This window comes from Maniola hyperantus, chromosome 10, assembly GCF_902806685.2.
Source record: "Maniola hyperantus chromosome 10, iAphHyp1.2, whole genome shotgun sequence".
NCBI classification, from domain to species: domain Eukaryota; kingdom Metazoa; phylum Arthropoda; class Insecta; order Lepidoptera; family Nymphalidae; genus Maniola; species Maniola hyperantus.
In genome coordinates this window covers 4166904-4193519 of record NC_048545.1, presented here as the reverse complement: position 1 = coordinate 4193519, position 26616 = coordinate 4166904, and the positions used below count along the sequence as shown (strand labels likewise).

General features: G+C 38.0%; 2 protein-coding genes across 3 annotated transcripts in view; one reads left to right on the top strand and one right to left on the bottom strand.

The window, feature by feature from the left end:
- Positions 1-26616, top strand: part of RpL15 (ribosomal protein L15) — a 410749-nt gene that overhangs the window by 269206 nt on the left and 114927 nt on the right. The gene's annotated exons all lie outside the window — the stretch shown is intronic.
- Positions 17486-26616, bottom strand: part of LOC117985966 (chaoptin) — a 59856-nt gene continuing 50725 nt past the window's right edge. For both annotated transcript variants that reach the window (XM_034972767.2, XM_069501133.1), the window contains exons 4-7: positions 26390-26489; positions 24045-24334; positions 22649-22795; positions 17486-21484 (exon numbers count right to left, since the gene is read on the bottom strand). In XM_034972767.2, the coding sequence (XP_034828658.1) occupies positions 18560-21484; positions 22649-22795; positions 24045-24334; positions 26390-26489 (3462 nt within the window). In that variant the 3' untranslated portion in view covers positions 17486-18559. The remainder of the gene's footprint in view (positions 21485-22648; positions 22796-24044; positions 24335-26389; positions 26490-26616) is intronic.

The following is a 26616-nucleotide window of genomic DNA, read 5'->3' as shown; positions in this document are numbered from 1 at the left end:
TCGACTCAGTGGTGCTTTAGCACCAATGCAATCTCAGTGACGTCTGGATTCCAAACGGGTCGTTCATTAGTATCTAAGAGGTGGCGCTGATTTATTTGGTTCCAAAACCGTGAAAATTTTTGTTCGCTTGACCATAATTATCTTGTCATTTATATCTATGCCGCCATGAAATTTTAAAAAAGTGTTTTCCTTGTACGATGGTACGGATGGTATGGTGAGACCGACTTGTAGTTGATAATTTTTTTATAATATCATACTCAGGTGCAATCAGAATTTAAGAAACTCAAAAGCTAACAAGAATTTAAGAGACAAACATTGGCGCTGCATGGGCGCTGCTTAGCATTCTTAAAAAGAATTTAGTTTCAAGAATGTAAAGCCTTGTACGGACTAAGCGTTCCAATGTACGCGTAGTCAGCTACGCGTCTACTTATGCGGTAAAATGACGGCTACAATTTCACGATCGCAATCACCTGTGATTGGTTGACTCTCGCTCACTATTGGCTACAATGCCTTGTTGCAACAAAAATACTATAAATTCAGCCAATCAGAACAATTGAGATTATAATAATGATTGATGCAGTTTTTGCCCAAACGACCAGCACAGCAGGAACGCTTAGGCCGTACCTGCAGCAACGCGTAATACATTTCAAGGACGCGTCTCGCGGAGAGTAGTCGTCGCTTACTATGGAGAACACGTTCTCTCACACTTCAATTAACGTTTGTACTAAATTATCGTCCATCAAGATTTCTTTTTCTTTTTCTTATTTATAATGTATTGCACAACGAAACGTGCCGCGGTAGTCACAACAGCTGTTTCGAGACGTGGCGGATACTGGCCGACTGGTGACTTGGAACGGAACGTTTCACCTCTCGTTCATGATCCCGCAATGCAAAAAGGTGCCTGTACGCGTATTCAACATAGGTACCTAGGTTACACGTACATTGGAACGAATAGACTACACGATGCGTTTCCGGTGCGTCGCGGCGGCGCCGCACCGCTGTGGATTTCAATATTGGATACCACACGGGCACTGCGTTGCCGTTTCAGCAGAAAGTATGGCGTTGTACTGGTTGTACCGCACCACCCCTCCCCGCCTCGTCTCTCTGGTTCTCCGTTGCGCGTGCGGTGATCCGCCGTAACGCATCGTGTGACGTAGTACAGCGATTTCTATGTAGGATGACGCAGCGCAGCTCAGACGCCCGCCCGCACGGCGCGGCGCACCGCCAACGCAACGCATCGTGTGGCTTCACTATTAGTGCTTACAGGGCTTAAATAAACAAGAGAGGAATATCTGCGGAGGCACGCAATCCACTTGTTGTTTTAACTGCTGCTGAACCTTCGTCGCACAACTTTTTAAATTAACATGCTTTAACTTTGGCGCGCGTTCGAAAACAAACTGAGACGTTTCAAAAAATCTCACATTCGTACCTATAAATCAAACGTATCAAAGCCCTAATGTATAATTTAATATCACAACTTAAATACAAAAGAAAACTATATATAGTATAAGTATATACACATAGAAATAACTCACTATCACTAAAAATTTTATATTTTAAATTAGTTTTCCTTATTTAATACAACAGGTGGAAATATCTAAGCTATAAAAGTAAGTGCAATAAGCTTAATAATTATATTCCGAGACAGTGTAAAAGAGCTAACTTAATATACATAGATTGGAGTACGTGTGATGTACAAGAAAACTCCATTAGGGACCACGATATGTTCTGCTTTATGTTGCAGACTGGTGTATCTATATAACAATACCTATTATGTAAGTATGTATAGCGGTGGTAGGTGGTGCCTGGAATTGAATGGGATGTCAATGTTAAACCAAGATTATTTTAAAAAGTTAAAAGTGCGTAGCCAGGGTCGAACCCCTTGCCCCCTATCACCGATACCTACACGAGAATCTCGCTAACTCTTAAAATACTCCTTAGATTTGACCAACACCATGAATGTTCAGAGCCTCAATAGCTCGACTGTTATAGGAGTGGATTGAAATCAGAAAGGTCGGCGGTTCAAGCCCCACCCGTTGCACTATTATCGTACCTAATCCTGGAACAAGCTTTGCGCTTACTTCTTGGAGTGGAAAAGGGGAATATTAAGTCATGATAAACATGGCTAATATTCTTTTTTTTAAAGCTATTAAAAGTACCTACCAATATTTAACTTTAGGTAAGTAGAAATCAATAGTGGTGGTCGCCTTGTTGGCCAACGATAACAAGATTATTGGAATTACTCTATTAAAACCCCAATTAAAAAAACATTCGTACCTCAAAGAGTTTCAGTGCAACTAGTTTGAACTTCAATTAAAATTGACATAACGAGCAGTAGGTGGGTGCATTTTGCTGCAATAAAAATACCATTTCCAACGGAAGCTCTGAGGTAGAGCTTTGACAAAAACTACCAATGAAAGTTTTATTATTAATATGAAAATACACAACTATGCCTCTCTTATTGAAGGTTATATTTTTGTTCCGTTTGCCGTGGAGATCCTGGGGCCATGGAATCTTAGTGATAAAAATATGGACGAGACGTTTCACCGCGATTAATAGCCTCATCTGGTGACAGAAGGGCTGACTCATTTATTGCGCAACGGATCAGCCTGGCTGTCCAACGCCAGCAGCCAGTATTCTTGGCACCACTCCACGCGGGCATTTTATCGTAATAAGTAAGGCCCGCTTTAAGTTTTATTGTAATATTTTCATTAAAAAAACTATGTTAAGTGTTCCCTTTTTGTACAGAATTAGGTTTGCGATGCCTCACAGTTCGATATAAAATGGCGTGGATATGGCGTCGATGTAAACTAGCTTGAATATGTTCTATAAACTAGCTTGAACAGTTCCTTAGTACACCCTTCGAAATACCCGTTTGAAATCCTGTAGAGTACCGACAGACAGGCAACCTTGCGCTAATGCTCCAAATTTTTAAACTATGAATTGACTAGCGCTTCGTCACCAATGAGTCTTCTAGCATGACAACTCACCGAATCAAGCTGGTACTTGACAGTGCCATCCCATTGATATAGAAAAATCCCAACGGAATACATGTATGACAAAACGGCTTCCAACAGAACCCAACAGCATCTTTAAAAAATCTAAATCCACTCAGATGAAGTCGCGAAAATAAGCTAATTGGAAAAATATGAACCTGGCATTATAAAAATTGGCTTAAACAAAACAGAATTATTGAGTCGAAAATATTCACATTTTTCACCTTCATAACAGCTTTTAGTGTCGGGTGTCCTTTGTGACGAGGGTGTGTTGGGGACAGGCAATTTTGTACACTGGATAACTCCAGGCCGAAGGTCGTTAACGTGGGCTCTCGAAGACCGGATGTTGTGTGATGTATCGAGCGTGTCGAATATTTTCCTTTAGGCTAGCCACACTTCGAAAACTTCCTCTCAGAGATAAATTGTTGTATCGAAAGATGATACGTTCATCTGCCTGCATTGTGTGCACTCGTAACTTCCACATTCTAAATTTCTGTTCTGGTGGGAGGCTTCGGCCGTGGCTAGTTACCCTACCAACAAAGCCGTGCCGCCAAGTGAATTAGCGTTCCGGTACGATGCCGTGTACAAACCAAAAGGTATGTATGAGTTTAATAAAAACTGTCATAGTCCTTCTAGGTTGGCCCGCTTCCATCTTAGACTGCATCATTACTTACCACCAGGTGAGATTGCAGTCAAGGGCTTGTATCTGAATTTAAAAAAGGTGGTCTTCCGGGTCGAGCGTTTGTGGCGTCAGTAGCGTTGCGTCATTGACGCCGTGACAGAGCGTGAAAAACAGTAGGTTCATTTTATGACATCATCATCATCATTAGCAACCGATTATAGACCTCCACAGCTGAACATAGGTATCTTGTAGGGACTTCACACGTCACGGTCTTGCGCCGCCTGAATCCAGCGGCTCCATGCAACTCACCTGATGTCGTCCGTCCACCTAGTAGAGGGTTCTTCTTCTTCTTTTTAACCGACTTCAAAAAAAGGAGAAGGTTATCAATTCGACTGTATGTTTTTTTTATGACATAGACATTAGACACACACTAAGGAAGGATTTTTGGAAATTCCAGCCCGAAAGGGGTTAGATAGGCGATGAAAGTTTATATGAAAGTCCATCATTTTTCAAGTTATAATATTATCTATGAAAATTAGTATTTTGACTTCCGATAAAAAATTAAGATATAGGTATCTTGTTTCAGGGTTTTTAAAATTCTACCCCGAAGAAGATTAAAAAAGGGATGAAAGTTTGTATGAAAGTCCGTCATTTTTCAATATAGATATATATATTTTATGAGAACTGATATTTAGGCTTTCGGGTAAAAATAGAGAAGTACTTGTACGTGTTTCAGGTTTTTTGAAAATTTCACCCCCTCACAGATTTCAAAAATTCCACTCGAGCGAAGCCCAGGCGAATCAGCTAGTACATCATAAGTGTAGTGGGCCTTAGATACGTTATAAGCCATTACACGGGCAAACGAGCGGGCAGTTTGAAAATAATACGTTAGTAGGGGACTTTGGAGGCAGGCTTTATGTTGTATTGGATTAAATAACATGTCTTTTCTTACAACCCTTGCAACCTTTATGGGTGAATTCGCTGTGTCACCTACGTTGGAGTTTTTCTTTTACGGTATATTTTTACGAACATGAGTAAGACGACAATCATAATAATATCTAATGCCTCACCCTATCCAGAAATCCCCTTCCCTTTAGATTACAACAATTATTCAAGGGGCGGACCAACAAATTCCTAAAAGGCCGGCAGCGCATGGCAATTCCTCCGGTGCTGCAAATGTTCATGGGCGGCGGTAATCACTTAACATCAGCTGACCCGCCTGCTCGTTCGCTCGCTATCTCTATTTAAAAAAAATCGTTGAGAGCTCTGCACTCGAAATTGTAGACGAGACGAGAGGGACATATAATCCAGCTAGGTAGGTCCTATTTCGAGAAAGAAACCAACCGCTGAATCCAACTCAGCTGGGCAGTGTTCGGAAAGATTCGATGATGAAAGATGAAAGTCATTTTGTACGCATTATACCCAAAAATAACTCCCTACCTAGCATGAAAAAATGCAAGCATTTTTGTGAAGGTTCTAAAAAGTTTAATTAAAGTAGAGACTTAACCCTTGCTAATTTATGTTTGTCCGTCACAGGCTCTACAATTTACGAGCCAGCGGAATGAATTTTTTTGGCGCAGATGCTATTATATCTTTGTCTTTCTGTGTCATAAAACTTAATAGAGAGGGGGGACTAGGACAAGAAGAAAGCTTGAGAGTAGCTTTTCCTTGTTAAGTTATACAAAAGATCTTCTTCGATGAAAAGATGTTCTTTGATGAAAACTCAGTCGGCCAAGGCATGGAACATACCTAGGTACCTAAATATTTTTACACTCTATAGGTTTTAGCACAGTACAGTATTTGCTCAGTACCTATACTGATCGTTTCAACCAACGGATGGCTGTAGCTGGGCATAGATCCTTAAAATGATTTCAATATTTCAAGCTCTTGAGCTGTTTATGTCTATTGACGTTGTATGGCTCCTTTTATGCTTTAGTCCCTGTAGCATTAGAATTTTAAATATATAAAAGGAAAAACTGACTGGCTGACTGACTGATCTATCAACGCACAGCTCAAACTACTGGACGGATCGGGCTGTAATTTGGCATGCAGATAGCTATTACGACGTAGACATTCGCTAAGAAAGAATTTTTGAAAATTCAACTCTAAAGGGGGTAAAATGCGGGTTTGAAATTTGTGTAGTCCACGGGGACGAAGTTGCGAGTATAAGCTAGTTTTCTATAATCCGCCAAACTGATCAAATCTGTAGGTATGTACAACATGCAGTATGCAATATGCACGACAAATCCACCATGCAAGCAAGACTCACCACAAACACACACACAACAAAAAATAAACTTATTACTCCTTGTTGACTTCCGCAAAGAAGCTTTCTTCTATCCAACACCTCCAAAGATGTATTAGTAGCCTGAGCTACCTTGTCTCCCGCTCTTATACCATTGGCACTTTGCTGCTTTTTTCACAGCTTTGAGATGAAAATAAAAAATGTAGTCCAATAAATTGACGAATTACAAACACCCAAAACGAGCGTGTTTACCGATTGAAAAATGTTCGCCCCAAAATGGCGAAATTTGGGGCCATTTGACGACCGGCGCCGTTAAAATTAACAAAGGAAATGAAGCTTTAGATACTGAAAGCCTTGTTGACAAAATTATCTCGAATAAGCTCGTTATCTCGGCGCGGTGATTGAGGTCGGTGCGGGGACCGCGTGAAATATTGCCGTCTTTGCTTTCAATACCTAATTTTACGACGAGGTGCGAGTTTCGGGCTTTTAACGCAGTGCTGCTCTAATCAATCTAAATATTATATCAATCTCATAACACAAATATACACACATGCAGGCACACATACGTAACTACACACACACACGTCTGTGAATCGCCTGCGGTATGCGAATTACAATGACATTAGTTACTAATATAATATGTATATTTAGTTAAGTTTAGTTAAAGCTTGCATATTTGCAGGATTGCAAAGTATGTTTTTGGTTAAAATAATATAACCCTTTGTAAAAATGATTGCAATCGATTGTGTTACTGATTTCTGAACAAACTACTTTCAGGTTTTGCATATAGTAAAATTAACGTTATATATAATTTGATGTCTTCAAACCTATAATTTTTTTGCCAAAATTGTAATCCTATTTGGCTTTATGTAAAACCATTTATTGTCTATAACGCTATTGATTACAAAAGATAAATAAAAATAAAATAAATAAAAGTCTTAACTCACTCGTTGACTGACGCCCAGCCCAAACTCTAGGAAGCTGATTTTTTTTTACAGAGGCTCTCTTTATAAATTTAGACAAGGCACAAAGCCGGATTTTTGAAACCTTGGGATAGGGAACTCGAGACGAAAATTTAAATTGTGTTCCGTAAGTATAATTTAGAAAAGCATTGAAAGTTAAAATAGCTAATTATAAGTCATCACAAGACAAGGAACACGTAGCTCCTGTAGTCCGTTTAGTTTCTAAGTCCAAACTTAGAATACAACTAAACTTTGTCAAGACTTTATTTTCCAGTATCTAAAGTTCTGAAAAATATTTTTATGATATCGATCTTCAAAGCTCTCTAAAATAATAAGAAATGAATGTACATTTCATTGTTTTTATTTTCATAGATGCGAGCCAAACATCAAACGTTTATTCCTGGAAGATCATATTCTCAAAGAATATTATTTTCTTTGATTCTAAGTAGGTAACATTTTTGTTAGAAAAATATTTTAACGGTTGCTGATGACAAGCAACAAGCCTAGGAGCAAGCATTGAGATTTCACCTGATATAAAGATATAAGATATTTCATACGTGGCTACTGAAAAGACACTTTGAAATAAAGAGCCTCAATAGCTCAACGGGTAAAGGAGTGGACTGAAAACCGAATGGTCGACGGTTCAAACCCCGCCCGTTGCACTATTGTCGTACCTACTCCTAGCACAAGCTTGACGCTTAGTTGAAGAGGAAAGGAGAATATTAGTCATTTAACATGGCTAAAATTCTTTAAAAAAAAAAAAAAAAAAAAACCCATCGTTACGGTAAAACTCCTAGTAAATTTGAATACGTAGTAATAGGACGATCTACGCAAATTTTAATGATTTTTATTACTTCACTCAATGATTCATATTATATGAAAGGTAAATTCAGTGACGATTCAAAATTTGTAAAAGTTTATCATAGAAGCTTATTTGAATAACAAATCTTTCTATTTCTAAGTACATTTATGCATTTTTTAACCGACTTCAAAAAAAGGAGGAGGTTCTCAATTCGTCGGAATCTTTTTTTTTTTTTTTTTATTTTTTATGTATGTTCCCCGATTACTCAAAAAAGCCTGGACCGATTTTGAAAATTCTTTTTTTGTTTGAAAGGGTATACTTCAAAGTTGGTCCCATTTCAATTTGGTGAAGATCTGATGAACATCTTCGAAGATAGATACTGGAACTCCTCAACGGATAAGAGTAAATTGCTCGCGATCAGTGTAATAGCTTAGTAAACAGTAGATTTTTAACCAGTCATAGCATAATTCCATGGGGCCACTAAAAATTGTGAAATAAAAAATTTTTACAAAAAAAATAAAAACCGACTTCGTTACATAAACACTAAAAATTGAAAAATAATTTAATTTATTACCGAATATATTATGTATACAAGAGTTAATATAGTTCCATAATAATATTTTTTGGGGTCGGTGCCAATGAGGTGCCATTGTGGAGTCCCATAAAAATATGAAGTCTAGACGATTCGCGCAGCTAAAGCTAATTGGCACCGGCACCAAAAAATATTATTATGGAACTATATTAACTCTTGTATACATAATATATTCGGTAATAAATTAAATTATTTTTCAATTTTTAGTGTTTATGTAACGAAGTCGGTTTTTATTTTTTTTGTAATTACAGAAAACCCACAGTTTACATAAATCTAGACGCACATACAAATAATTCAAAATTCAAAATGAAAAAAAAATCACGTGGCATTATCTCTACCGCAGGTTCAGACAGCAGAAGCACTATAATATGAAACGCCAAAAAATTCGCCAAGAGTTGATCTCTTCAGATCATCGGATTTTCGTTCTGACAAATGCATTAAATACCTACTATAAAGCCATAAAGAAACCCCTCACCCTCTTTATGTTTTTCGGCCCCAGTGACCCCATGCTTTGACATGGGGGCAAAAAAACATCGCGTGACATCTCCCCCTCGAGGGAAGGACCAGATTTTTGGTTGGTAAAGTAAGGAGACGGCCCTCTCGTCTTAAAGATCAAGTTCACAAGAAAAATGTTCTTCTTAATTTGCAACAATACGCTGTTTGCTTTTTGCGTGATTCTTTGTTTGTATCATTTTTAAGGTTCATTAGACTTTAATAAGTATAAAAATAATTGGTTCTTGTAATATTACAATATCTCCGTATCGGTTTATTCTTGATAGAATTCTTTCTCATCATTGATGGTCGATCTCAGCAGATTCACTTGATCTGATTGTTCAATATGATGATAACAATAGTACATTATAAAGAAGTATGGTATTTTATTAAACTCTGCACCTCAAAGTGTCAGTAACATATCAGCTGGTACTTTGCTTATTTAGTACTGGTACTTTATAATATTATCCCTAATATTATGCAATTGGACCTAAGGCTTTCCAATTTTCAAATCAAATCAAATCAAATCATAAATTTTATTGCCTTTAAGTTGCTGAGTGCTGACATAAATTATATAAGGAACACAGAAAAATATTAATAATACAGATATAGAACAAATAATAACAATTAAGTGATTAAGTAATAATAACAAGTAAGAGTAATTTTGTGATACAATTTTTTCAAAAACAATATTTTTATAGACATACCTATGTATTAGATTAATACCATATTCTTAAAGCACAACTTCAGCAATATGGCCACCAGCCAAATACCGCTTATAAGATTCCAAGATTGCCCCAAGGCGTCCCATTACCTATATTCCGTCGAAGTTTCACCATTCCCGTTTTAAATTATTAGTCTCGAACAATAATTGATACCAGTTTCGTACTAACTTTGTCTTTAATTCGTGATCTGATTATTGTCTTCATTTTATAGGGCTAAACTTGTTCGTAGTTGGGTTATTATTCGTAGATATATTATGTTTACGTTTCCACACTAATATTAATCTGCATACTAGGGATAGACTACTTTTTATCCCAGAAAATTAAAGAGTTCCCATCATCAAGGGGTCGCCACGAGAGTTTTAAAACAAATTCACGCGGACGAAGTTGTGTGTGTCAACTAGTAAAGATATAAAATGAATGGCAACACTTATTCAACCCTTAATAGCTGCAAGTTGCAACACACGTAACCAGCCAATCAGCGTGTTGGCAAATTGCCGCATTTGTCCCGTAATGACCTCCCGCTTGCAAATAATATGAACATTTCATTTTATATGCAAATCTAACCCCAGAATTTCACTCTTTACAATCAGTACCCTCATTATAAATTAACTCATGCCCGCGACTTCGTCCGCGTGGGACGGGGTTTTTTAAAAATCCTGTGGGAACTCTATGGTTTTCCGGGATAAAAAGTAGCCTATGCCACTCTCCAGGTCTTTATCTATACCCATGCAACAAATCACGTCAATCCGTTTTACCGTTGCGACGTGATTAAACGACAAACCAACAAACCAACAAACAAATGTGAAAGTGTGGATGTTTGGATGTTTGTTACTCAATCACGCAAAAACGGTTGATCGGATTTGGATGAAATTTGGAATGGAGATAGATTATACCCTGGATTAACACATAGGCTACTTTTTATCCCGGATAATCAAAGAGTTCCCGCGGCATTTTGAAAAATGATTATTTCTGAATTTGTGAGTATAGTGAGTGAGCAATAAATTTTTTTACTGGTTTGAGATTTCTAGTATGATTTTACGGAACACTTCGCGTTCGACTCGCACTTGACCGATGTTTTTGTCATCCATGGTGCAATAAACTTCTGTTTATTTATTAATTTTATCGACGAAAGTACATAATATTACTTATTATAAAATGAATTGGAATTTTAATTTAAAATTTATAACGCAGTCGTGTTCATCAATCATTCAAGATAATTAAATTAATTTCGAAATAATGAATATCGAAACGATACATGAAAAACAAAACTTGATTTTCAATAACATTAAGTTCACGTGAATTCCAAATTCAGTGCATACTTTATAGAGAGAGAGCCAGCGCGTGCCAGACCTTCGTTATTTTATAAAAGCTGAAAGTTCCTCTGCGTATTGTCCCCAACACAGGGAGGAACGATCAGCGACTATGAAGTTCTGATCATGGTGGCTTTGGGAGTTAGCAGGTAATAAAGGTCTAAATAAAATTACGTCAAATTATAAAGTCAATTTTATAAAGGTTTAAGGGTGTCTGGCAGGGGGTTGCCATGAGACTAAGCGTCTGGCAATGCATGACGTGATTTCTAATACTATTCCGAAGAAAATATAAAAAATTAGACTATACTTTGACGTAAAAAAATTACACCTTTATTACCTGTTATCTCCCAAAGCCACCATAATCCAAACTTCATAGTCGCTGATCATTCCTCTCTGTGTTGAGGACAATACACAGAGAAAATTTCATCTTTTATAAAATAACGAAAGTCTGGCACGCGCTGGCTCTTAGTCCATTACAATTTACGTATGACTGAATTTCGTTTATTAATTTTTCGTTTCACAAAACAAACATTCCAAACACACAAAAAGCAATGTTGTACCGATAATGATATAAATAATACGTTTATAGTGAATAATGAAAACTGTGCGTCTACTAAAAATAAATTGAAAATTGTAATATCAGCCATGTATCATTAACGGGTCATTAATCAGAATATACCTAACAGCCGTACTAAGAGTCGCTTAACCGTTACTTAAGTTTATTTAAAACGAGACAGGGCTATATCTCTCACATAAATCTGTCTCGTTTTAACTCAATCGGTAACGATTAGCGACTCTGAGTACTGTTAAAGGTGTTTTAAGGTGTCAAACTAAGTTCAGTTTAAGTTAGAACCGATGTCAGAGTGAACTAGAGTGAGGTAACTCTCGTTTTAATCCTAAATCGACGATATAACAAATTATTAGGCTATGGGGGACCTAAAATCAAATAAAAATAGAGCTACTTTATGGCTACCTGCGTCAAGTGTACTAACATTTGAAAAGAAACCAGCCAAGTGCGAGTGCGAGGACTCGCGCACGAAGGGTTCCGTACCATTCCATACTAATATTATAAATGCGAAAGTGTGTCCGTCTGTTAGTCTGTCTGTCTGTCTTCTAACTTTTCACGGTCCATCCGTTTAACCCATTTCGATGAAATTTGGTACAGAGATAGCTTGCATCCCACATAGGCTGCTTTGATCCCGGAAAGTCAACGAGTCCCCACAGGATTTTTAAAAACGGGCATGTTGTATGGCAGCCCCCTTAAATATTTAATTTCTTAGAATAACAACCCAATTTAATTAATTCTGTTTTTTAGTATTTGTTGGTATAGCGGCAACAGAAATACGTCATCTGTGAAAATTTTAACTGTCTAACTATCACGAGATACAGAGATATTCATGAGATACAGCCTGGGACAGACAGACGGACGGACAGCGGAGTCTTAGTAATAGGGTCCCGTTTTACCGTTTGGGTACGTTACCCTAAAAAGACTGATCGAAAGTACACACAACTGTGTCCATGAGACAACCAATTCCATTATGCAAACACGAATGAAACAAACGCGGGAATACGAAGTCGAAATTGATGAGGGAGTTTACGTGCTCATAAAACTGATCCGTTATCTCGCAGAATGCGTAAAACAGTAAACCCTTTAATGGAAGTTGCAGTTTGTTTAACGTTATTAAAGTTTTTATCGGTACCACGACTTTTTGCTCGTGGCTGACTTGGTAAAAATATAGTAACTTATGTATTGAGCAATGAGAAGAATTGGAAGACCCGCCACTAGGTGTATAAACGACATCAAACGAGTCACAGGCAGCCGCTGGATTCAGGCGGCACAAGACCATGGCATGAGGAAGTCCCTACAACTTACAAGACTCAAGGGACCTATGTCCTGCAGGGACCGTCTATCGGTTAATAATCCAGCATCAGTTTTCCCCTCCAATTATAATATGGGTACCTTCAAGTCGAGAGTGAATAGGCACCTTCTGGGCAAGCGCGCTCCATCTTAGGCTGCATCCTCAACCCAACATGGCGGTCAGCGTTCACCCAAGGGCGCAAGCCAGAGGCGGATCAAATGTCGAGAACGTCCTAGGCAAACACCTCATAGGCGCCCCTCTAACAGCCATATTAAAAAAATTACTAGCTAATTTCAAAAGAATGAGGAATCGTCTCATTGCGTAGCTGGTAGTTGGTGATTATACTATAATTATGTGAACAAGTGAAGAACATCACGTCATAACACTTTGCTATAGTAAAGAAGAGGCGGTTTCGGTTACTCCAAGATAATATTACTTAGTAGGGATACTTAGGTAGGTCAGGTAATGGAACTCTACATGATCACATGCGCCCCTTCGTAACTTCGCGCCCCTAGGCACGCGCCTAGTTTGCCTTAGGGATAATCTGCCTCTGGCGCAAGCTCTACTCAGATCTAATTCTGTACAATGCGCAATTATAGGCCTCACGTTCAGACTGGACTACTTCACTTGCGATCACTGTAACCTTTGGAAACACGCGTTAAAATATTTAGTAGTTACATCCTTATAAAATAAAAGAAAACAAAATTATGTTCTTCATTTTGTTTTCACTGTAGATTCTAGCATGTCAAAATATTAGTGCCTAAACTAAACGTAAATTAACATAAATCTGCATACTCTTACTTGTGTTTACATGAGTCTAGCTAGCAGCAAATCTCTACACGAGGGACCAATTTCGTTATGTAAACACGAGATGAACTCCGAACATAAGGTCACCGTTGATGACTGAGTTTGCATGCTGATGAGTAATTAATTTCCTCGAAATATCCTATATAATGCAACAGAAGGCAACGCAGCAGTGTTGTGGTCTCAGGATGAGACCTCAACACGTCGTCGTCTTGCGACGTCGAGTCGTAAAATTCTAAGACGTCGCACAATGCACTACGCAAATTTCTGATGCGGTGCAGCACCGTACAAACTGCAATGCGACGACGTATTCCTGTTCAGTCGGTGTCCATTCTGTGCTGTGTGTGTGTTTCTCTTGATGCGTCTTAACGCAAGTATAAGTAGGATACGTGTAGTGCGGTCCATGGCTCACTAGAAATTATTGACGGTCAGAATTTTCTCGTACGATGCCCTAAGCGATGAAATTTTTGCGTTGCGATGAGATTGGTTTGCGCTTGACGATAATCATGCCTGAGAAACAGAGCAATGATGATGCCTAGCAGAGGCAATTTGGGAATTTATAATTTTTAAATTGTCTCTGGTCGGGCTGGTGGAAGGCTCCGGCCGGGGATAGTTACCACTCTACCGGCAAAGCCGTGCTAACTTAGAACTTGTAATGAAACGGAATAAAAAGGTGTCTAACTTGAGTCTTGTATTTCGGTACAGAAGTCGCGCTTTTAATTCACTCGCATCGTCACAGTGCACTACAGTGTGCCCCGCTTCATTGTACAAATCGTCCACAGGTACGCGAGCCTCGCTGCCAAGCAATAACTACAGTGCGGAGTCTGTGTTTGCCACTGCATGGTTGCATGAACCTAGGAATACCAATTTCATTATGTAAACACGAAGCGAAACGAACGCTGAGCATAAGGTCGGCTTGATGAGCGAATTTACATGCTAATAAAATTCGTCTGGTGTTGGTTAATTGCATAACATTGCAACAGAAGAAACGAGACTCTCGCAGCGGGTTAACTTGATTAAACTTTGCTACACTTGGTGTAATTTTCCTTTTGCTGGACGTACGAGATCAGTTTATTCATTAAGTAGGTAGTAGATGATACCAGCGACTTCGTCCGCGTGGATTTAGGTTTTTAAAAATCCCGTGGGAACTCAAATACCCATCATAATCGGTTTTACTGGCTGGTTCCTTAATCGGAACGTTTTGGCCTACTGCATACAATCTAAATAATTTCAAAGCAAAACGGCCACAAAGTGTATTGAAATTGGGTCCAAAGTTTACCTATTATTTCGAACACTAAACACAAACTACAACAACTACAAAATACAAACTTGAATTCAATTCCAAGCAATAAGGCCTAAAACTGGTGCTAGAATTGAGACCTGTTTTCAATCAAATCGGTACAATCACAGTAAAGTTTCAAAGTTTCGAGGAAAATGTTTCGTATACAGGATTTGTGTGGAGTGCTACAGCTGTGCTGAAACTGTCGCGAAACTTATTTAGTGTTAACAAAATTACAAAGAGTAAAGAATTCAGCAAACACTTAAAAAAACAAAGGGTATTCTTATCACTAAAGTGACCTTTTCCAGACATACTTACTTAAGAACTTATAAAACTGTAAGACTGTATTCATGTGCCTGTTCAAGCGTCCCCACAATTTTAATGTACCAACTGCTCTCGATATAAATGCCTAGGTAACAGATCTTCCCAAAGTTTATACGTAAATCATCCTTGAGTTACGCCTGAACACATACGTAATTCCGTAATAAACTTTGAAATGTTTCGGAGAAAAGTTCTGAGACTGTTAATTTTCTTGCGTAACTTAATATTTCAAATTATTTTGTGTGAGACTGAACATTTTGGCGCTAAATTACTTATATTTTATACTTCCTTGTAATTTGTTCACACTTTCTGTCTAAATTACATACAAACACACTACCGATCTGCCCTGTCTTCTTTGAGGTAATATTGTTTTTAAGAAATTCGATATTCAAAGATGATTTTGTTGTGGGCTTTTTTCAGCCTATCACTGTTTTTCAGTGTTAATATTTTGTAGGTTTTGCCAAAGGTGGAGAGCGCCAGTCTATATCCTGTTCTCTCATCTTTTAAAGGTATTGTAACTGAACTGAGGGAGAAAATGCAACCTGGAAGAGCATTGTAATTGTAAGAATGCGTATTGGAAACGAAGAAGCGAACCAATTCGTACCTACGACGGGTCCTTGAAAGTTGATACATTAGTTAGATGCATCTCTTACTTAGAATTAGACATTTTTAGGGATGATTTATGCCAACACGTGGCGGGCACGAGCCGTGCCACGTACGAGGCAAGGCCTGCGCCCACTACGTGTTGGCATAAATCTTCCCTTAAACATTTTTAGGACTTGATTACCAAACTTATGTCCCTAACTATATTTCTTTAGGTACATCTGAGTTGAGTAGACTTACCTGTAGATCAAATTGGATTGTGTTATTCATAAATATCGATATTTTGTGAAAAAAATCCGATTGGAACTCGATCACGCATCCATTTTTATTTAAATTACTTATCATTCGATAGCAACCTATGTTACGGCCAACAAATAGAAATAAAGCATATTTCAAATAAATGGCTTTGCACAACTCGAAACGCAATTTGTGTTTACGAGGTGTGAATTCCGCGAAAACTATCAACGAATATAAACATTTCCGTGTATTTTCATGAACCCCTCGCAACCAGGCGTATTATTGCTCAAAAATTGCCAATAACTTAATCATCACCTTCATCTATCCGTTACTGAGGGAATTTAACCAAATGAAAATATAACAGCATAGGCAGCAGGTATCCTCTATTATCTGGTTTGCCACTATGCCACCGAAAAGCGCAATTAAATTTAAGTAAATAAATAAAAAACACAACAAACAAATAACAAAAAATAAGGAAAAATAGACAGCTTTCTGAGATTTCAACCGAGAAAACCACCGCCATTTCGTAGGTCTAATAGGTAGCTAATTGTGTAGACACGACACGTCGACATGGCAATCGGGGTGGGGACGCCGCTCACAGCCGACCCGGTGCGGGATAGCGCGGGTGATGAACGGGTGTGTGGGGCGCTCCCCCGACTCAATCCTCATACCCCAATTTCCATCTCGAACTGGCGCGTACTATCGATTTAGTAAGGGCGGCGAACCTCTTGGCTGATTCGGATGGACTACAATTTAAAATAAAAGTGTGATTTAAAGAACATTCACATTCTCCCGGTATCTGATGCTGCCACGACGCCTATTCAAAAGCGCGCTTCACAATTTGATTTTTTTAAAAATTCAGATACAGGTTAGGGCCTGACTGTAGTCTCACCTGGTGGCAAGTGATGATGCAGCATATGTAGCATGTATAATATTGTTGAAATAGGTATCATAAGTTTTAACAGGTACACCGGCACAGCTAAACTAAAACAATCCCGTGCTGGCTTCGAACACAATCAAAACAGAAGTATTTATTGAATCGATTGTGCTAAACCAAACTATCACGTTTGTGTAAATACTGACTGTTTTCGATGCGATAGGTACTACGAGTGTTTACTAACATGCAGTATTGCAATCGAAAATGAGGTTCAAATTCTATGGAACCGGCTTTTTAACGCTAAGACAACGCCTTCATCTTTGGAACAGACCATTAGTTCCTCATGCCTGGTTTACTTGACGGTGCCAGTGACCGTTAGGAGATGATCTGGAAACACTTCCTCCTCAACCTCAGCCCCCAGCAGTCGCAGCCCACGCAGCTCGCAGTCTCCTGGGCACCCGTCGCATACCGATGTCTAGTTATAGTTCTTGCATTTTACGAGAGCGAGTGCCTCATGTGTGTGTAAGTCGTATCGGTATAAGTAAGGTACAGTAAATGTGTGCGTTTGCGAGCGCTTGCTCGCGACTGATTGGTCCGACATGGACGCACACTCACGCAATGTCCGTGCATGCGGCGTAACCACAAGTAAAATTCACTCGCCTTCGTGAATTGCAAGGACTATATCTAATATGAACCAGGATTGGTAACCCTTTACGATGTAGCTATTACTTTGTATTTAGAGAAATTATACAAGGACACTTTAATTTATAACATTTAATTAATTAAAAACTAACTAAGCATATATTAAGCTAAGCCTAATTAACTTATGCTACATAATATTATAAGCTCTTAGTTTAAACAAATATTACTATACAAAATTCATGCTGTAAAATCCATCTAAAATGAATTCAGTTGATTTATTTGATACATTTATAATATGGCTTAGTTCAGACGATCACGCAACGTCGCGCGTTTTAAATAAAAAATCGTGCGATTACACGTATGTGTGCGTATAAAGATTCGAAATATTTATTATAGGTAAGTATAATGTTTTGTGCATAATGGTCGCAACCGTCGGAATCTAGCCTAATTCGATATAATAATATTTAATCACATATTTAGGCACCTGCATATTGTCACTGGTGCAGACTAGATAGTTCCAACCAAGCCCAAGTTTAACAATATGGCATGATGCTACTCCTGCGCGTCACGAACGCGGGAATCGGGATGCGAGACGCAATGCGGAAGCATCCAAAATGCGAATTTATACAGCTGACATTCTCTCTTCGTAGTCGTTTTGGATGATGCTTTATTGAAAACCAACCTAAACCGTCATATAAATAAAAGAAGGGCACCATTCTGATATTAAAACTAAGCACAAATTACAAGCATACTTTCTTAAGAGTAGGTAAATACATTCATCCTCAAATATTCTAAATAATTTAATAGTATATTTACACACCTTCTCTTCGACAACGGAAACGACAACCTACGGAATGAATTTGACGTTTTGACAGTTTTTGTATAAGAAATTCTCAAAACATCAAATTCATTTTTCAGTTACGGCGATTAAAAAATTAACCCTTATAGCAGCTATACACTGAATTTTTGAGCAGTTAGGAGACTTTGACAATTGTTCAGTAGACTGCTTGATCGAGTAGTCTCACCGTGTCATGTATGATAATGAAAGGAAGATTGTTATTTGCTATCACTTTGCTATTTTTGCTACACAGCTCAAAGTTGTCAGTCGTGACTGAAACTGAAAAGCTGCCCGTGTATCGCTGCTCTTAATATATTACACGAAATATAGATAATCGAATGTTGCCGGTTATTCTACCGATAAATTTTATCTTCATGTGGCGGGAGACTTATAAAATATGGTGCTGGGGGCGGTGGCGCTGCTAAATACCGCACTGACCCAGGGCCTGACTGAATTTTGTGAGGCAAAGTTGCCGTTGATAATGAAGGAGGTGGCATTGTGCCCGCATAACCGGGCCAAGCTGCACCCCACAATGGAGCACCACCAGCTCCTGGACTGTTAGCTAACGGACCACCTCTATAAGACGTGGTTGTCATTCGAAGACGAACTATACATATAGCAACTATTAGGATAGCAATGAATGCTACAACTCCTCCTACTATACCAATGATTAAATTATCATCATTTGATGAGGTAGCAACACCAAGAACAGGTGCTCCTTTTGGCTCTCCAGGAACTTTTGGTCGTTCATGAGATGGCGCTACTGACCATATTATATCAGGTTCTGCAGATGTACGGTGTACAAGACGTGGCGGGGCTGTGGTCGAAATGCTACTTGAAGAAGACGTAGCAGTAGTTCTACGTCGTGTGTCACAAGAAAGCTCATCATCTCCTATTTCAATCAGTAAAAATCCAGCTAAATGTTCAGGAGAACTGCATCGAACTTCATCAATACCAACAGTAGGAATCCATCTTCTTAATGCCCTTGTGTTGCAATCACAGCGGATAGGATTAGTATCTAATCCAAACATCGATAAATCTGCACGGCGATCATCAAGTGCAACCAATAATTGAGGTTGCAAAGTAGTTAACTGACTTCCACCGACATCAATAGTTATCCTAGATGAACGTGGCAAAGGAAATAGCAGTGCTGGTGGCAGATTTGTAACGGATGTATTACGTAGTCGAACTGTAATGGTAGGTGCTTTTAAACCTGCGAGAACACCCGAAGATACAGTCCTCAATCGGTCACCTCTTAAACCTAACTCCTCGAGACGTGGATGCAATATTGAATGCAATTGATCTGGCCCGATATTGGTATCCTTTACCTCCACGTCTAACTTTTCAAGTGCCAATAAATATTGTAAGGCACCTTGAACATCAAAATAACCCAATCTTGGATACCCATATGCCCGGAATTCAACCAAGTTCGATAGTGTCCTGAATGCATTCTTTTCAATTTTCGTGCATTTCTCCAAATTCCTCATATCTAAAATTTGAAGAGATGTGAGATTTTCAAAGTTTCCTTCGAGAACCATTATAATAGGGTTATCAGAAATATTTAATCTCAAAAGATTTTTTAATTTAGACCAAGAAATAGCTAATGCATTAGAAACGTCTCCAATTTGATTATTTGACAAATCCAAAGATTCCAGTAAAGTAGTTCTAGTAAATGTCTTCAGTGTAAGTTTGGTAATGTTATTGTACGATAAATTTAATTTGTGTAAAAATGGAGTTTCTAACTGCCCAACTGATTTCATTCCAGTGCCAGCCAAATTCAAATCTCTAACAGTTTTTGGTTCAGTCAAAACGTTGCTAATAGTCTTTTCTGATAGAGGATTAAATGAAAGATCTAACTTTTTTATATTCACCATTACGCTGTCTTCAGCGGGTATATCCACAATATCGTTGAATGACAAGTCTACAGACGACACGAAAAAGTATTGTTTTTGTAAAGCTTTCAATGGGGCTTGTTCAAACAAATTATGACTAAGTATTATTGATTCCAGCATATGCAATCTTGATCTATCAAAAATATTATCAGGAAGTTCAGTTAAGACATTTCCTTTCAAATTGAGGAGTTCTAATCTAATAAGACCTTCAAAAACTCTATCACCTAGTCGGTCAATTTTATTATAAGATAGATCTAAATTTTGAATCTGAGATGAATTGTGAAAAGCCATTTCACTCACAGTTTCGAGATCATTTCTTGCTAGTAATATTGATCTTAATTTAGGTAAGCGAGCAAAATCTAATTCATCAACATTTTTTAAAGCATTTCCAGATAAATCTATTAGTTCCAAATATTGTAAGGTACTTATAAGTTCTGAAGGGAAGAAGTTAAATTTATTATCAGTAAGTATGATTTCTCTTAACCTTGGATGAATTTTGAATGAAGACGGGAATAAATAACTCAATTGATTCTCGGAAACGTCTATAACTTCCAAACTAGTTCCCGTGTTAAAGAACTCACCTTTGAAAGCGTTTAATTGATTTCCTTTTAAAGATAAATACTGAATAGACATAACATTCACAAACGCAGGTGTTCTAATAGTGACTATGTTATTATAAGACAAGTCCAGATGAGTTAAATTCTTAAGATTCTTAAAAGTCCCTTCAGATATTTCTTGCAAACTATTATGAGATAGATAAATTTGTTCTAAATTATGAGTTTTCGAAAACAAATTAACTGGAAGTGCCTTTAAACCAACGTGGCTTATGTCAACTGTTAATAATGCGTCATTAGAATTAAATAGATTTTGAGGGAACACATTAATATGCATATTATGGCTCATATTCAAATGCGTTAAGCTTGGAATAGATTGAAAAGCGTTTACTGGAATTTCCGAAATCTGATTACCAGAAATATCTAAATACCATAGGCTCACAAACTTCAGTTGTTCTCCAGTAAAGCCTAATATTCTATTTTGATTTAGAGACAAAAACTCAAGGGTCGTTTCCAGGCCACTGAAAACATCTGCTGATATTGAGTTCAAGAGATTTCCCGATAAATCCAAGTGTCGTAAATTTTTGAAATGTTCAAACGCAGCTGGTGGTAATTCTCTTATAACATTTCGTGAGAGTACCAAAGAAGTTATTCTATCAGAAACTGATCTCAATATATCGCTTGATAATGCGGTCACTCTATTGTAGCCTAAATGTATAGATGTGAGGCTCGGCAATCGAGATAGCGCGGTTGCAGGTATGAGAAGAATATTGTTGTCTCTCAGCAACAGAGTTTGAAGACTTGTCAAACCATCAAAGGCATCATCCTCCACCTGAAATTAAAAGAATATGGGTTTAATCTACTTATATAGCATAGCTGATCCCCGCGGCTTCGCCCGCGTAGATTTAGGTTTTTAAAGATCCCGTATAGCCTATGTCACTCAGGAATAATGTAGCTTTCTACTGGTGAAAGAATTTTTAAAATCGGTTCAGTAGTTCTAAAGATTACCCCCTACAAACAAACTTAACGACATTACCTCTTTATATAATACAACGGGCCGTGCAGCAGAAATCGTAATATTTTAATTTCGCCATAACTTCAAAACCAAACGTCCAATTTTAATCATTCAAAGACCAAATATTATCTCCATAAACTGTTCTTAGTGATGAAATCATTTATTTTGATAAGGATTAATAGCATGAGTAAAATAAACGCGTTTAAATGTAGTCCAAAAAAAATTCAAGATTTTTAAATAAAAAAATGGTTGCTGTGCCTCACTCGACATAGATGGGTATAGTGTGTCGCGGACTTTTTTGTAGATATTTATAAGATCTACAATTAATTAGAACATTTTATGGTTCTATCTTTTATAGTTTAGGCAGCGTACGCAAAATAAGTAACTTTTCTGGTTGATTTTTTACACCTTGTGTCCGAAAAACCCAAATATCTTACGGAACCCTATTTTTTTCCAAAATAAAATATAGCCTATGTTACTCGTGGATAATGTAGCTTTCGAATGGTGAAAGAATTTTTAAAATCGGTCCAGTAGTTTTTGAGCCTATTCAGTACAAACAAACAAACAAACAAACAAACAAACAAACAAACAAACAAACAAAGTTTTCCTCTTTATAATATTAGTGTAGATTAAAACATGAAATGAACCATCCAGAATGCAGGTTTTGAACTTATGAATTGATCGTAAATTCGAAGAGGTTGTCATTGTAAATTGGAGGTTCAGGGTCTGATTATACCAGCTGGAATCTAAATGGCCTTTTAGAATCAAAAATTCATAATTTAAACCAGGTTTAGTCTGGTGGTAGGCTCAGGTTTATTTACCACAACAGCAGCATAAAATTAAACACTTCAATTTAATAAAACTCTATAATGCCCTTTAGGTAAACATGCTCTCATCTTAGACTAAATCATCATTTACCAACAAATCAGATTGTAGTCAAGCGTCAGTGAATAAAAAAGAACGATCGCTAATAATACTTACAGTTCGTAAAGAATTAACTCCAATGTCCAAATATCTTAGATCTGTCAGACCGACGAACGTACCGGGGGATAACTTCACAAGGTTATTTCTGCTCAAGTCCAGCACTTCCAGAGAGCTCAAGGAGTTAAGGTGGCTGGGGTCCATGTTCTGAAAATGGCAAAAAAAAACCCTTAAGTGTAAACATCCAGGTATTACCTATTAAAAATCTGATATTGTCTCTAATGATTATTTGTTTGTAAGTTCTTTTCTTTCTTTCTTCTTCTTTTCTTCTTTCTTCCTTTTCTTTTTTCTTTACCCCTAGACTACTCAACCAATTTAAACGGACACACCACCTAAAGAAGGCCATCTTTAAAAAAAAGACCTTTTAACTAGCGAAGCAAGAGGTTAGTGAGCTTGTTTTACTCGTTAAGCGATGAAATCGTGGGCAAAAGTCGGTAAAGGCAAATTAATTAGAACGTAACGGTCGACATTCAATATTCTATTATATCATCTGACATATGAAACCTGCTGATTAATAGTAATATGTGATACAGATCTAATCTAAACATATTGTTGTCTATGCTAATTATAATAAATGAACACCGAAATAATGAACTGTGCATTCCAACAGATACGGCGTGGCATATGAACATTATTTTCTAAATAATTACTTACAATAAATTCAGCTATACCGGGTCACGCAGAAAAAGGGTACTGACCAAAAAGGAGGTCATGAATCACGAGTGGTAATCATCGTCATAAATAACTTTTAATATAACACTACTTATTGACACCTATAAGAGAAAAATTCTGTTCTGTATATTTTCTCGAGTGTTATTGATACTCAAGAGATTTGGTTCCGTCGTGACCACGACCCGTGCAATTGGGTTGAAATATCGACAAATAAAAACAAAAAATAATCGTGGTATGAACTCGTTACTTATATACATTAATATGTTATTGATACTTTTGCATAGATGGAAGAAAAAATTGTTCTTAGTGGACCTTCGCAGCAGACAATGCGCACAATATGATAAGTTATTTTGCAGGAATCAAGTGCAAAATGCAATCAACATTTGCCCAAACTTTTTACTAGAACAAAGTTGCATACAACAATATAGCTCGAGCCATTGATGACGGATCCACGCCACCCCTTTATTCTGTGGCTCTAGCAAATAGGCCAATTTGTGTATAGTCCGCGACAGGTCAAGATGGCAATCGGGATATGAGGCGGGGGACACCCCGCACTCCCGCACGTCACCAGTGCTCGCCCGCACCGGGTTAGCGCGGCGGCTGTGCGGGTGCGCAGGCCTTCCCTCCCCTATTGCCATCTCAACACTGTCGCATACTATAGTTTGCTTCTGTAAAAATAGATCATACTTTTGCATAAAACTGCAGTTTTCTAAGTAAAACTTACAGAAATCATGTTGCTTGATAGGTTCAAATGCTTGAGATTGCCAAAAGATTTGAGCGCAACAGTCGGGAAGTCAGCTATGAAGTTCTCAGACAGATCCAATCTCTCCAAGTTCTCGATACCTTGAAATACGTCACTGTTAATCTTCGAGAGTCTGTTCCGACCTAGATCGAGGCTTTGTATTTCGCTCAGGCTGATGAATGCACCGCCTTCGATTGTTGAAATCATGTTGCCATGCAAATCTATCTCCTCTAACGTCTTCTGTGATATGAAAGCAGCTTGTCTTATTGTACCTGAAACGATAATAAAATGTAAATTTTTTTTAATACAATAAAACTTAAAGCTAGCCTTATCTAATTACTATATAAATCATGACCGCGTGGAATGGTGCCAAGAATACTGGCTGCATTTCCGCGCTGGACAGCCAGGCTGATCCGCTGCGCAAAAAATGAGCCAGCCCTTCTGTCACCAGTTGAGGCTATTAATCGCGGTGAAATGTCTCGTAAAAAATTTTTAGCACTAAGACTCCATGGCCCCAGGGTCTCCACGGCAAACGGCACAAAAATGTAACTCTCTATAAGAGAGGCATACTCACTCATCATACTCATGTCCTCAATCATAAAATGTTATGATTGAGGACATGATTGTAGCCAAGAACAAGTACTTGCTTGCTCTACTTGAGCGTCAAACGAGGCGGGGACGGGCAACGTTTACACACAAGCATCCTGAATAATAAATAATTTTCTAACTTCAATAAGTGGCGTCCAGACAATGTTCTGTAGTATGTTTCTGGTCAGCCAGAACGTTGCATGCAGAACGCGCTTCAGGTATTAGCCTAATGCTGAGATCTAAAGGGCTTACTTTAACTTTGCTCAGATTTGAGACAGACAGTTTTATATCTGTCACATAAATCTGTAAGAAGTAAGCCCTTTAGACCTCAGCCTAAAGGCGATTTAAGATAGACTATGCCACGGACGCGGCACGGCTCGGGCCCAGCACGGTCTAGCATAAATCACCCTCAAGAGTGTTTATCCCACACACGGTCATTTTTATAATGTCCACTTCAAATCACAAAGACAAAATTTGTACCCACCCTTATTATTGTGAGAAATTGTGAATTAGGTAATTTTAATGGTTTTGTTCTCTAATTTTGATCAACTAACAATTTCAATAATTTTATGTAAATTGGACACATTTCAATTATATTGGCCTAATTTGCGAAAAGTTGTATTTTTGCCAATTAGGCCAATCAGTATAAAGTCTTATAAGATCTATTGAGTTTCTTTTTGTATACTTATTTATTATTTGTTCCTAAAAAGTTATTTTACCTATCCGAATGTATAAAGCTATAGGTACTTAATCCAACATAAAATACTCAGCAAAATACTTGCAATAATGATGTATGTTACTCAAAGATAAGTAAATAACAGGCAAAATGAGCACCTATTTAGAACTTTTTCTGAACATTTTCGGAGCTAAAGAAAAAACTCACACAAGCTTCTAAAATAAAAGCCTACAAGTTGAACAACTTTTTGAAACTTGTCAATAGCTTTTGCCGTTATACTACCAAGAACAGGTAAAAACATGTCCCTTAGTCTGAGAGCCGTTCAACAGATTTTCCAAATAAGTACATTTTTATTGCATTACAAGTTAGGCATTGACTGCGATCTCACTTGGTGGTAAGTGATGATGATCGAAGCGAGCTAACATGGAAAGGATATGGCAGTTTTTACTAAGCCCTCGCCTACACCTTATTGGTTTCTACACGGCATCGTAGCGGAACGCTAAATCACTTAAGTTAAAGTAAAATTAGGAAGAACGTGTTTATTTAAACAAAGGTCTATGAAACGCTCGACCTTAAAATAAAATCTTTCATTTTCGCCCTAGGTAAATAAAATTGTACAGTAGATAATTTGTAAGGAATATAGCATACGATAGAAGGCGCTATCCAAAATTATCCATCAACAAACCAATAAATCATCAGATCTTGTCTTTGTATCATTATATGGGGTGCTTTTGATGACTGCATTCATTGCCCATTTCAGTTAAGGTAGACTTTCTTGGGTCGCCGCCGAAGCGACTGACGATGACGCCCGCGACGGACACGTCGCGTCGCGGCTGACACGACAGTACGCTTCCGAGGCGTTAGTAGCGTAAGGCCGACTCCATACATTTTCATTTCGTTTATTTACTTAGTATTGTCGCATCGGCCACAACGCGGCCGTCGCGTCGCACACGTCTCTCACTTTTGCCGCGACCTACGGAAGTCTACCTTTAGGTCTGTACGTAGATACCAAAATGTCACGGCCGTCTCTTAGTTCATTCCCATCCACTTTTTCCTTACTTACCTATTCTGTTTTCCCTCAGCGAGAGAACTTTTAATGACTGCGGCCCATTGAGCGAGAAGGACGGTACGGAATTCATATTGTTACGGTCCAGGCGTAATACCTGAAAGTAGTTTTATTTTAAAAATCTATACAATTTTTTTGTCATTTCTGGAATTTCATTGTCGGGAACTTGAAATTAACTTGAAAACAAAGCAATTTCATAAATGAGAACATTATTGAAGTTCAGT